Source organism: Falco naumanni, chromosome 1 (assembly GCF_017639655.2).
Source record: "Falco naumanni isolate bFalNau1 chromosome 1, bFalNau1.pat, whole genome shotgun sequence".
Taxonomy (NCBI): Eukaryota; Metazoa; Chordata; class Aves; order Falconiformes; family Falconidae; genus Falco; species Falco naumanni.
The window spans coordinates 110,626,590-110,639,568 of NC_054054.1; the positions used below are offsets into that span (position 1 = coordinate 110,626,590).

General features: G+C 50.8%; 1 protein-coding gene across 2 annotated transcripts; it reads left to right on the plus strand.

Annotated features, from left to right (window-relative positions):
- The first annotated feature begins 1,410 nt into the window (after positions 1–1,410).
- On the plus strand, positions 1,411–10,103 carry MRM1 (mitochondrial rRNA methyltransferase 1). 2 transcript variants are annotated; one of them, XM_040577860.1, is made up of 5 exons: positions 1,411–2,453; positions 2,895–2,988; positions 4,886–5,006; positions 9,085–9,204; positions 9,341–10,103. In XM_040577860.1, the coding sequence occupies exons 1-5, from the start codon at positions 1,663–1,665 to the stop codon at positions 9,388–9,390; spliced, it is 1,176 nt and encodes a 391-aa protein (XP_040433794.1). In that variant the 5' UTR covers positions 1,411–1,662; the 3' UTR covers positions 9,391–10,103. The 2 variants fall into 2 exon arrangements, with proteins under 2 accessions (XP_040433794.1, XP_040433801.1); XM_040577867.1 differs by lacking the exons at positions 9,085–9,204; positions 9,341–10,103 and adding an exon at positions 6,135–9,078.
- Positions 10,104–12,979: the final 2,876 nt, after the last annotated feature.

Consider the following 12,979-nt stretch of genomic DNA (forward strand, 5'->3'; position numbering starts at 1 on the left):
GTTGCTATTCGGACTTGGATATTGAACTCTTTTCTCGTGCTTGCCTGGAAGCAAGGCAGAGTATTGTTGGCATAACTGAAGGCGGTTTTGTTTCCTAGTCCCCTTTCAGCTTGTCCAAGCACAGAGGCACATTGCTAAGCCCAAGTCTGTAGTCAGTGACAACGAAATTTTTGCAAATGCCTACTGAATGGCTGAACTGGCTGCCATTGCTGGATTTGAGGCAGATATTTTGGATGCCTTGTAAATAGGTAGAGAGCATTTATAGAATTAAAACAATATTTGGGGTTTTTTTTTCCTATTCTTGTGCTTTTTTTTCTGTTTGTCATACACGTTGTACCTATCATCCGTTGTGTTAAAACTGCTGTACCTGCAGCGTGTTTTCTGGCAGATTATGGGATCTTGGGTGAGTAGTCTCAGCTCTGATCTTTTTTGGGGAGGAACCACGGGCACAGTTGGCTCTGGCAAGCAGCAGGAAGGACGTGGTTTTACTTAAAATCTCTCAATCTATACAAGCAATTTTGTGGTATTTTTGAGTCCAGATGTAACAATGCTTCAGATTAACCATATAGAAAAGGAATTGAAAAATTTCTGCTTCTCTGTAAAATCCTTTTGAAAGAGTACCACTGTGGTTTGTCCCCCATGGCCCACACAGAGGGATAAATGCCTGGCAGCCCTAACACTATTGCTGTGAACGGCCCGGTTCCCTGCCTGCCCCTTGTCTACCCATTTATGAAATTAAAAGATGGAAATGGAGTATCAGGTAAGGAGAAGAGCGGTTTTGGTGTAAGGTGACAGGCTGGTGGCGAGGTGGGCCCAGGGCCTGCCCACTGCCCTGGGAGCCCTTTCTACCCATGTGTGGGGCAGCATGTCGCCTGGGTGGTGAAGAGGCTGGAATGGCTTTTCTTTTCTTTTTAAATATTAAGAATATCAGGGCTAGGCCAAGGCCAGGACTCTGCAGAGCACTGGTGCTCCTGTTGCCGGGCTGGGTGGTGCCGGTTGTTTGGCCTGGGGCCTGTGGGATGCTGCCCCTCACCTCACCAAGGCTAGGATGCCCTAATGAAGCGGTTCCGATTTTCTGGTTAATTAAGGCCCTGTCAGTGCAGGCCACGGGGGTCGGCTCCCCTCAGGCTCGGGGCAGCACCAGCCCTGCCCTCGCCCCACGGGGTGACCCGGCTGGGCCTAAGGGTGAGGGGACTGCGCTGCCCGCCTGCCTCACGGCTGCGCGTCTGGCTGGGAGCTGGGGCCCGTGAGGGGCCGCGCTCTGTCAGGGGCCGGAGGGAGCAGCCGGGGCTCGGCTGCGCCCCCGCCCACCGCCAGGCGGCGCTGCCGGGCGGGGCGGGACATCCCCCGGCTGCTGCGGCCGCGTGCCCACCCGGAAGTGGTGCGGCGCGCGCGGGCGGTAGGGGCGGGGGCCGGGCTGACGCGTGTCCGCCGCCACCGGCAGCCGCCGTGCAGGGGCGCCCCTCCGCCCGCCCCCTCGCGTGCCCGCCCCCTGCCGTCGCCCCCGTTTTGCGGCCGGGCTGCCTGTGGGGCCGAGCCCTGTGTCTTCCCCCCGGGCAGGGCCCCGTGCCCGCGGTGCGGTGCGGCGCCGCCTCCTGTCGGCACCGCCGCGGCCCGAGGCCGCGCAGGCCCTGCCCCGCTGGAAAGGCCTTCGGGGCTCCGATGGAGCAGGTGCTGAAGCACAGCGCCCGGTGGGCCGCGGGGCTGCCCCTCGCCGTCTGCCGGCCGCGGTGGGCAGCGCTGAGGTGTTGCTCCACGCGGGAGCAGCCGTCGCCCCGGTCAGCGCCAGCCGCGGGTGGGCCTGAGGAGGGGCCGCCCCCCGGCGGGACAGGCCGGCCGCCCCCGCCAGCCCTCCCGGCGGTCTCCGGAGCGGCGGCTGGCTCCGGGGCCCCCCGCGTGGGCCGCCCGTGGCACAAGGCCGAGGAGCGAAGGGGTAGGCCCGCGGCAGCCAGCCGGGAGCGGTGGGGCTGGTCGGGGGGTGACTTCTCCAAGGCGAGGAGGAGGCTGAAGCAACAGCCTCTGTCCGTCGAGAGGACTAAAGGCTCAGAGATCTTATTCGGGATCGCGCCGTGTTCCCTGGCCCTCTCCCAGTCGAGGAGGGATCTGTTCAGGTTGTTCCTCAAGCAGAGCAGCGGCTCTCGGTGGCTCGTTATGAGCGAGTTTGTCCTTCAGGCCACGGCCCGGGGAGTCCCTGTGCACCACGTCACCAGGCGAGAGCTGGATGCTCTTTGCAGAGGTCGGGTCCACCAGGGCGTCTGTTTGGAGGCCACCCCTCTCCATTTCAAGAGTTTGGAGGAAGTTGAGAAGCCTGATTTGGGGGATGAAGAGAGTCCGAACCGACAGCTGATTTGGCTGGTGTTGGAGCAGATCAAGGATCCCATGAACCTGGGGGCACTGCTGCGCTCTGCGTACTTCTTGGGGGTGGACAGAGTGGTGGCAAGCCAGAGGAACAGGTACGAGGTTGGTTATCTGCGCCTTAAGCTTTTTGCTTGCTTTTCCTGCTGGCTCCCAAAGAGGTTTCTAGCCTGCATTGCTCGATAGCTTCTTCAGAGGGCTGAACTTGGGCAGCTGCTGCTTTGCGTTGCGCTCCGCAGGGAGGCTGCAGGGATGTGGTGTTCCAGGCTAGTAAGGAGCCTCCCTGGGTACTTTCTGGTTTAACACATTTTGTGTTTCAGTTGCCCATCTGTGCACAAAACTGCTGTAACCTATTTCCTGCGCTAATTTCTGAGCCCTCCTATTCTCCATAGGAAAATGTATCTGTGTAGCAGCGATATCTTTAGTGGACTAGTTGGAATTGGGTTGCAGAGGCAGGAGAAGGAAACACAGAAATAAAAGTCTCCCGGATTTCTTTTTTTGCTCTCATATGACACTTTTCCTTTCTTTTTTCCTTGCAGCTGCCCTTTGACTCCAACAGTGAGCAAAGCTAGCTCTGGAACTATGGAAGTCTTCGATGTCTACAGCACAGATGATCTCCGGAGCTTTTTGAAGGTAGAATGATCCACGGTTTTTTTCCCCTTTCCTTTCAAGAAATCTCAATTATTGCATGTATTGAACAGAGAGGAGGTACAGGAAGAGGACTCGAGTTATTTCCAGTGTCCTGTGCTCCCTCTCTGCAGTCCTGTTTGCTGCCGGTGGTCTGTGCTGTTGGACCACCGCTGACAGGCATGCACCCCCAGTCCCATTCCATCGGGTGGGGGAACAGGTCTGAGTTGTGGGTCTTTTTCTGGAAGGTGGCAGTAGCTGGGCAATGCTTTATCTATCTCCCGTACTCAGGATCGGAGCTCGCTAATATGGGGACCCGTGGGGACCCGAGGTAGCGCTGCTGCCTGCGGCAGCTCTTGCCTGGCGTGTGGCAGAGGCAGCGTCCTGGTGCCCAAGCACATGATGGCAGTATTGGGCAGCCTTTGGAGCAGAGGAGAGAGGAGAAACCGGGGCTGGTGCGAGCTGCTGGAAATATTTTTACACTGTACTTGTGTGGTGAGGTGAGATAGGGCCCTTTGAAGAAACGCGCTGCAAAAGGAAGGGGAATGCACGTGGGAAAACGTGATTTAAACTGAAACAAACCCAGGGGTGTTGCTTTGAATTGGCAGAGTGTGTCAGCCCTGTGATAGCACCGTGTGATTGCCCTGACTCCTCATGGAGGTCCCCTGTGCCCTGGCTGGGCTAAGGACCATCTGAATATCGTGTGTGTGCAGAGCAGGGAGCTGCAGGTTCTCATCTGCTCTCCCCTGTTCATGTGGGATCCCCCAGACTGGGGGGAGCAGTGGAGTTGGAGGATTCAGCCCAAGGTGGGAGGGCAGAGGCTGCAGATCCTCAGGGAAGCAGAGGCACCCGGCCTGCGCTCCCAGGGTCACTGTGTGCCAGTGTCCCTTTGAGGAAGAGCTCGTCACAGTCTGGTGTGACCGCAAGAGGCCTCATGAGCAGAGGTAAGCCTGGGCTCTTCACTTGGTGCTAGAAAACCCTTGCCCGTCTGTACAGTAGGTCTGTGGCAGGTGGAGCTCTGGATGATGGTGGAATGAAAGATACATAAAATACATTGATATCTAATTGAAACAGCTGGAAGAATCACTTTGTTACTGTAAAGCTTGAATTATTAACATTTTCAGCCATTGCAGCAGTTCATTTAATTGGACCCAGATTCACTGGCCTAACCCTTGGCATTGCCTGGCTGGTGTAAATTTGATATAACATAATGTAAAAAGTGCCAGTTTCACAGGAAATGAAGCTGGCAAGAAGCAGCGGCTCTTTTATTGTTAAAATGGATTTCCAAGACAAATAATTAAGGCTCTTTTTACTAGGGTGTGGAAGGGAAGGCTGGTTCTTTGATTATGTGAGGCACTGAGTGTTGAGTGCCCTGCCTTTTATATGAGCTGATTTTTGGCATCTGAGTTTGAAAATGTGCACTTGTGTTTGAAAACGTTACTGTGGGCTTCTGATGGCTGAGCCTGCACTTGAGAACTTCCACTGCGTTGCTTCATGGATTATCCTTATGCTAATTTGTTTAACGCTACTCTTTTTGTATGCTTTCCTGGCAAAAACCTTCCTAGAACTGTTGTATAGGCAAAAAAAAAGGCTTTTCAGTTCTGTTTGTTTGCTTGCTGGACTAGAATAAAAAGCAGAAGGGAAATTACTTTTTTTTTCCTTTTTTTTTTTCCCCCCTTAAATCAAGCTTTGTGTGCTGGTACAGGGAGGACTTTGGTGGTAAAAATTCAAGAGATGCCAAAAAACTAGAAAAGCCAGTTAACCTAACTGAAAATGTAAAAAACCCCCCACAAAACAAAACAAAAAACAAATTAAAAAATGGGTGTTTGCATACATGACTTAACTTCTTTTTAAGCTTGAAAAGTAGGCAAGTTTTTAACACTTGTTCCCTTTCCCTTTCTAGGCTAAAACTGCAGAAGGCTGGGAAGTTGTGGGAACGGTCAGCAAGCCTGAGGAGGTGGAAAACGTTCCTGTCATCAGCTGCTTGGAATTCCGGTGGAATAAACCCATTATTATAGTAATAGGTATTTCAATTTAAAGAGCTTTGGGCTTGGTGGAGGTACACGTATGAGGGACTGATCAGGGGGATGTTTCACTCCAAAGCTAGTTGCAGGCCTGCTACGTTACATCACAGTTTGGTCTGGACAGGACAAACTGAGCAAGAAGTATTAGAATGAGCTGGCTGCAAATGAAACCAGGAGCTGAGAAGCCTCCCAGTAGGAACTGCAAGGACAGGCCAGTTTGTGTAGGTGAACAGGGAGTTTAGTAGCTGCAGAGGGTCTAGGTGACAGTTTCCAGTGGCAGGACAGATCTGGGTCAGGGTAGCCAACAGTGTGTTGTTCTGTGTTGTGTTCTGGGGCGCTTTTAATCCTGTCCTGAAGAGCCCTGAACCTGGATTTTTTGTGTTGGCAAACCACAGACCTGAGTGAGACACCTAGAAGGAGCGGGTTTGCGCTTGCTTGGCTGAGGCTGTAATGGTGAGCTGTGCCATGTCTTTGCTCTGTCGTGTTTCCTCTTAAAAAAACAGGAATATATCGCTGTGCTCAGGTCTGGAAAGAAGCATGAAGAGCTGTTGCTGGGGATGGTCTGAACTCGAAGTTGGGCTTCGTGGCACAGAAACCACCACGGAGACCAGGCAGTGGCTGCTTTTGTATGCCTAGGAGAAGGCAGGAGCTGTTGGCTCCTGCAGTACCAGCTGGAGGAGTGGGTGTAACCTGCTCCCTGCCAGAGCTGTGCGCTGTCTGAGCAACGGGTGCCACTTTCCTGAGCACCTAGACCGGGCAATTCCTGCACAGCCCTCTGCTTCTGCCCCCTTTGTGCAGAGGATACTGGCAAAGAATGCTGTCTTTCGTAGGTAGAGTATGGGGCTGTGCAGCCTCCCAGAAGTGTGAAGTGAAGGGAGCAGTGGCATCGTGACAGCTAGAGAAAGAAATTCATCCAGGAGTGCTGCTCTAGGCACCCTTGTGTGGCCATGGTGTCGCCCCCCCCCACTTTGTGTCACCTGGCAGACACGAGAGCTGGTTTGAGCTTTTACACTTGGAAGTAGTGTCATGCTGGCGATGAGCCATCAAGGGGCTGTAATCCTGCCCTGTGCTGCGGTTTTCTTGGCTCAGAAGACATTCCTTTAATTAAAATGTTTATTGAACTCCTAGAAATACTGACAAGACAACACCGCAAATCTGGCATCTCTACAAGATGTGTGGAGCTATATTATAAAGGGAGTAGGGAGGCTGGCAGTGCTGCTGATGGACCACAAAGAAATGCATCGCAGAAACAACGACAACACCAGGAGAAAGGAAGGGGGTGAAAGTGGCAGTGGTGTCGTTACCTTGAATTATGAGAGATTTCTCCAGGAAAAAGTCCAAATATCCTTTTGTCAAGGGAGATTGGAGGCTGATTGGTAGATGCATGAGGAGAGCTCCCGGACCTTGCAGCAGTAATGATTTCAACTCTCTGCTGAGCACTAACTCTTTGCTGAAAAGAAAATTGAACATTACAGTCGTCTGATGCTGAGGTTGTTTGAAGAAACATCCTAGATCTGAATATGTAGTGTACCTGCAGCTACAGCGAGCAGCAGAGATAATTTAGCATGGTAGTGAGTTTCCTAGCGTTGCACAGATTGTCTTGTAAGTTAAGCATTTGCAGACTTGAATTCACCCTCCTGGCATCTTCGCTGCCTTGGCAGGGAGTGATTTGGACAGTCCAGTTTAATGTTGTCTGCACTGGAGTCATTGCCAAAGGTGACAGGCAGGCTGGCTGCCCTGAAGACTGGGAGCCTTGTGCGAACGGGAACAGATTGGGAGCACTTAGATGGCTGAGTAAGAAGAGTTTCTGGGTAATTTGTTCTTTTTACTCCTTCGGTCTTTAGCTTGGGGTTTAAGGCTGTTCACGGAATTGTTGGTTTTATGGAGATGCTCGTTTTGCATATTTCTCTTGAGCTGCCAGCATGGATGCTTCTGCCTGGATTTGAATTTCTTGCACTGGAGCCTGCAGTTGTTAAGGTGCTGTAAATTGTAAATGGGGCAGGAAACGTGTTCTGTCATTTCAGCCAAGCTCTAACTCTGGTCTTTGAGGCCTGTCAGTGAGGGACAAAGCTAAGAGATGGAAGTCAGAAATCTGAAGTGGGAAATGTTTGGTTCACCAGTATAAAGTAGGATTTAATCTGATTCAGTCAGTGCTACCTCCCTCTTGTCACAGTGTGCAACTCTTTCTGCCCTGAATTTATGGTTCCTAATTATTTTAAGCAGCCAGAGCCATAAAAAGCTTTGTAAAAGCTGGAAGCAAAATTGCTGCCTTTATTAGGAATCGTAAGACCCTTATCAGGGAGAGGAAAGGATTGCTCCAGGAGCTGTCACGCCTCTGGCAATAGCTGCTGTCCCAGTTGGAGAGTCCCATGAGAATGTGGTTTGAGAGGCTCAGGAGGCAAATATGACTGTAAGTTGTAAAACTTTTCTGTGTTGAATCAGGAAAAAGTAGGATTTAATATATATATATATATAATTTTTATTTTTAATTATTTCTTGAAGCATCCTTAGAGAGCCACAGTCTAGCGATGAAGAGGCAGGCTGGGCTGTGGGAGGCCTGGCTTCAATTCCTTGTGTCACTCGGGCTTCCCCCATGACCTTGGACAACTCACCCAGGCCTCGTCTGCACTGCTGGCTTACAGCAGAAGGAAAATAATGGTTAGGATGTGATTTTGGTTTTCTGAAGGTTCATTTACCCCAGCCAAAGGATATTTTTGCCTGTATGGCTTATTTCATGTGGGAAGGTGATGCAAGATGCATTACCCAAGGCGTTCTTTTCCTTACCCGAAATGCATCTTGCCAGTTAGATCAGAGCAGCAAAATATGAGACTGGGCTTCAGCTTCCAGCCTGTGAAATGGGATAAGAACACTTTGCTACCCTGTGCGGGCAGAGGGGTGTCATGCAGATCAGTGCTGAGGGACCTGCTGGGGAGGTGCTATACGTAGACAGTGGGGGAAGAATTTTGTGGCAACTCAACCCAGCAAGGAGCTCCTTATAGAGGAGTGAGTCTCCAGTGGCATAGGAAGTGCCTAAAAGCATCCTTTAAACTTCATGTCTCTAAATCTACGTGAGCTGAGCGAGGCCTTGGTGACAGCGCTGGTTAGGCAGACAGAGGCACGGAAGCCCTGGCAGGCAGCGTGTGCCCCGGCAGTGCCGTCCCAGGATGAGTCTGGTGTTCAGCTGGGGTTGGGCTATGGCTGTGGGAGGGGATCGTGTGGCTTCCAGCGTGCTCAGCCTGTTTTGTCAGAGGGTGAGCACGTCTTCAAAATGAGCTGACTGTTCCTGCAGCCGTGTAGCTGTCTGTGTAGCTCTAAATAATGAATGTGGAAGAATTCATTGGGGAGCCGAGTGGGCTGGGAGGTCTGTGGTCTTCTGCATTTTCACTTGTCTGCGCACAGGATTGTTTAAAGCCTCTCCCTTTCCATTTCCCTTTGTGACAGTGTGAGTCAAACAACTACTAATGACCTGGGATAGATTTCAACTCTGTTTCACCAGTGTATCAGCCCAAACATATCAGGGCTGTTGGATGGTTTAACAACTAATCAATTGAAGCCTCTGGTTAAACTGTCTGCATTCACAAGTTGCACCCAGATGGTGGTACTGTGTGCTGAAAAGGCTGAACCCGTCACTATCAATAGGGATGTGGGGTTTGCTGGACCAGATCAGGCCTGTGGCCTCTTGTCTGCCTTGTCCCTCTGGCAGCAACCCGTGTACGTGGTCAGCCATCTGCAGGCACGGTGGCTGCATGCAGAGGGGAGCTTTGCAGTCACATTACCAGGCTCTGTGCTTTACACTGTGCGTGCAGGCATGTTGCACAGGTATTTCTCAAAACCACTTCAGATACTTAAGAACAGGTCCAGGGAGGCTGGAGTGGGCCAGGAAGGGAAGGCAGGTACGGTGCCCATCTTGCCTCTGGTAGTTCTTGGCTGTTGCTGATGGGAGCAGGTGAAGTTTCTGGTGGACTTAGGGGCAAGGGTGTAGTTGCGGTAGAGCATTAGCAGGAACTGTACTCGGGAGGGGGGAAAAGGGACGTGGCAGCAGCTGTGAGCTGACCTGAGTAGTGCCTTTCTTCTGCAGGTAGTGAAGGTGATGGGCTTTCCCTAGAGACGCAGCTCTTGTGCCATCGGATGCTGGCCATACCCCCTGGCAGAGTGCTTCACCCTGGGATCGAGTCACTGAATGTCTCTGTTGCTACTGGTAAGAACAGTTCTGAGCACGGAGGCATCATTGTCCAAATTTCTGTGTTTAAAAATCAAATATCCAGGCCCGCAGAATGATTTTCTTGTGGTTTAAAAAAGATTTTCTTTATTTAGTTAGTTTTACTTTCCTACAGGTATTCTCCTGCACTCCATCTGCAGCCAAAAGCTGAGGCATAGTGATTGAAAATGTTTTTTGTTTGGCGGGGGACGCTGCTCGGTGTTCTGTGGCTGTGCTCTGTTGGTGCGGATATGGAAGTGCTCTTTCCAGGGTCTTCGCCGTCACTGCAAGTTACGGGGGGTGTCCCGTTGCTGCGAGCTGTGTCTTGGCTGCTGCACGACACCACCAGAACCCTCCTGGCTTAATGCTGAAGTCAGACACCTGCATGTACTGAGTGACACCTGCCACTGGCACCTGGGAGGAGCGGCTGTAAGGAAGGCAGACAAAGCTGGGTTTTCAAAGCAGCCAGCCGTGTGCTTCGTTCTTGCCGTTCCGTACTCACTGTGATGGCTGCGAGCTTCGTGCTTGTTGCACAGGGGACTTTGTGTGTCACCTGTGCTGTGGAGAGAATTTGGGCTGAGGGCAAGAGACAGTGCTGCTGCTGAGAGCAGCTGTGCCCACCCTGTGCCCCCTGCCCTAGCCCACCGCCCCCCTAGCAGCTGAGAGGGTGCAGGTGAGAGCCAGGTGTGATTTGGGACAACTTGGTAGCAATTTCTTCATGATGAGGCGGTTTCTCTGTTCGATATTGCTGCTTGAATGTCTGTAAACACACCAAGTTGTACTTGGTTGTAAAGGAGATCTGCAGCGCTGCCGAAAGATGGACACGAGCTGTTAGGAAACAGCTGTAGTGGGGATAAATGCAGCCCATTGAAATAAAGCCTCTGTAAAGATTGGTAGTAGACTTGAATCAATCCTTTTTGTGTCATATATAAATCCGGGGCGTGATTAGTGGAACAGAGCACTTCTTTCAGGTAGTAAGAGGAATCAGGAGCTTGTTCTCTTCTGGAGAAGTTTCCTTTCCTTGGTGGGCCTGATCCTACTGGATGCTGAGCTGCCCCAGCTGCACCGTTCCGCTGATGGCATGGGGCTAGGGTGAGGGTGGCTTCGTTTGCAAATACCCTGGTTGAAAACCAGGCTGGCTAAATTATTGAGAACCAAATGAATGTTATCACTTAGCACCTTAATTATTTTATTTAGCTACTGTGGCCCTTTGCACAGGATTCCTCATTAACACTTAATTTACAGTGCCCTTTAGGGATAATTTCAAACAATTCAGCTTAGTCTCCCCCCTCCCCCCCCCTTCCAAATGAACAAGTAAATCACTCAGAGTGACTAATTAGGACTTTCCTTTGAGCTAAATGAAGTCTGTAAACCGGTCTGTGGATGTGGAGGGTTTTCCCATGCATCCCTGGGAGGACCTGGCCGGTGGGTGCTGCAGCCGTGGGTGGCTGTGGGGCTGGGGACACCCCAGGTGCCGGGGATGGGGGACAGGATGGGACACGGAGCTCTTGAAAGGTGTCATGTGCTCACTTCTGTGGCTGCGGTGGAGAAGGGTGCCTGGCACGGTGGCGTGTATCTTGGGCTGTGTCTGCCCCTTCACCCACTCCGGTGGAAAAGGACAAACCCCAGATCCCTCCGAAACGACAGCCGTCGTGTGAGCTGGTCACAGAGTGACGGTGAGCGGGTGCATGACAGGGGCGACAGCTCTTGCGTTGTGTGGGCTGCATGTGGGTTTGGTCTGGTGGTTTGCTTGGTTGTTTTTTTTTTAAATGATGAAATAAAAAGGCTCCGGGCCAGGGAGGCTGTAGGCCAGCCCTGTGCTGCAGCAGCTGTGGGTGCCCCAGCAGAGGGTGCCCGTGGCTCAGATTTCGTCATTTTTCTGAGGAAAGATTCATCACTTGGGGCTAACTGAATCCTTCCTTCCAAGCAGCAGGGATGAGGCTAAAACCATTTCTTTATTCTTGACCTGTAGGTAAGTATATATATTTCTGATATCATCGGAAATGCACTTTCTCCTTTTTGCTTTTATTTGTTTATTTATTTAAGCAGTACCTTAACAGAGGAGATGCTTCACTGGCTTTGTGTGTGTTTGGGAAAGCCGGGCACCATCAGACTGTGCTTGACCATGCTGGCTCACCCCCTCTAATGAGGACGCAAGTGAGTAACAACAGAACAGCTACTTTACTCCTGGAAGGCTCCCAAAAAGCTTTGAAACCTCAGTGCCTGCAGCAGCGCTGCCGACAGGTTGGGTGAAGTAGGTCAAAGTTCCCGCAGTTACTTGTCCATTGCTCCAGCAGCCATTGCAACTCCCCTACAGATTTCCCCTTGCAGCTGCTGCATCCCCAGAGCACCTTGATTTGGCACTGAAGTATCAGACAAGGCTTACTGGGAGTTGTGTGAGGCTTGAGTTTTAAGAGACAGGAGTTTGAGCGCTTAACTAGGGCTGCAGCTCAGATTTTTGTGCTTGAGAGCTGCAACACAGGCTTCTGTGAGCACAGTAGATCCCACTCCAGACAGCTCTGCTGTTCACGTTTAGCCTGTTTCCCTTGGTGGAAGTTTTGGCCCAGATTTGTTTCACTGGGATTCTGCTTCGCTGTCAGCCAGATGTATCTACCACGGCCAATGTATCTGCCGTGGCCAATGCTTTTTCCTTTGCCCCAGCTCCATCCTGCTCTGGGCTGAGACCCGCAAGGAACATGGGGACCTCTGCACACTTGCACCTTTGGAGATGGAGCTTTGTGCTGTGCTATTTGCCCCTGATCTAATAAATGAGATCCATTAATTGGATCATTGCCTGCTTCTCCAGTTAATTTCCTGGATATTTTTAAATGTTAAAATGTAGTTTTTATAGTCTTTCATTATTTTTAGCCTTAAGCTTGACTATAATCGTCCCTGTAATGTAACTGTAAGAAAAATCCCAGCTTTAAATCATAAAGGAGGACATTAATTGTCATTTTTTTGTGTTCATCAGCAAGATCAAAACATGCTTCCTGATTACTTCTGTTTGTACATACAGTCTCTTTGATGTTTAGATATGAATAAAGTGTGTGTGTGTGTGTAGTTTGAAAGTCAATTCTTCCCTCCCTGCTGCTTGTCATGGATTCCTTTTGGAGGCTTATTTACCAAATTGATTTTAAAATTTACTAATTGCCCTTCCAAAATGATTTCTCAATAATCAAAGTGTCTCTAAGCACAGTGACAAAATATTTGTCTTCCTTGGTTCAGAAGACGCGCTTCGTGCCTTGGCTTTTTTATCCTCAAAACAGAGGCGAACACAAATTTTTTTTACCTCCCAGAATCAACTCCAGGGAGAACTGGTTGCAAGAGAAGCTCAGCGCATGCCCCAGGTTTCACTTTTGTGCACAGATCATCAAGACGACCGAAAAAATCGTATTCCATCAAATCCATCACTGGGTCCCAGGGAGGTTTCCTGAAGCTGGAAAGGCTTTGGGACAGAGAACACCTTTGTCTTTGCAAAGCTCGAGGTGGTACCATGGCTGAAGGGGACAGCGTGGGGGGGATGCTGGGCTGGGGCGTGAGTAGCCGGTGCTGGAAATGCCACCCAAGGGGCACCTTCCTCGCCGGTGGTGGGGAATCCTCCACCGCGCCACAGCCACAATCTGAGTTTGTAAATGTAATCAACCTTGAGGTCTTGTTACTTCCACAGGTGCAATTAACAGTACCATCTGCTAATCCGTGATTAACGATGTTTACAAATATGCTACAACATGTTAAAATGTGCTGGCACTTTTTTTTTTCCTTTTTTTTTTTTTTT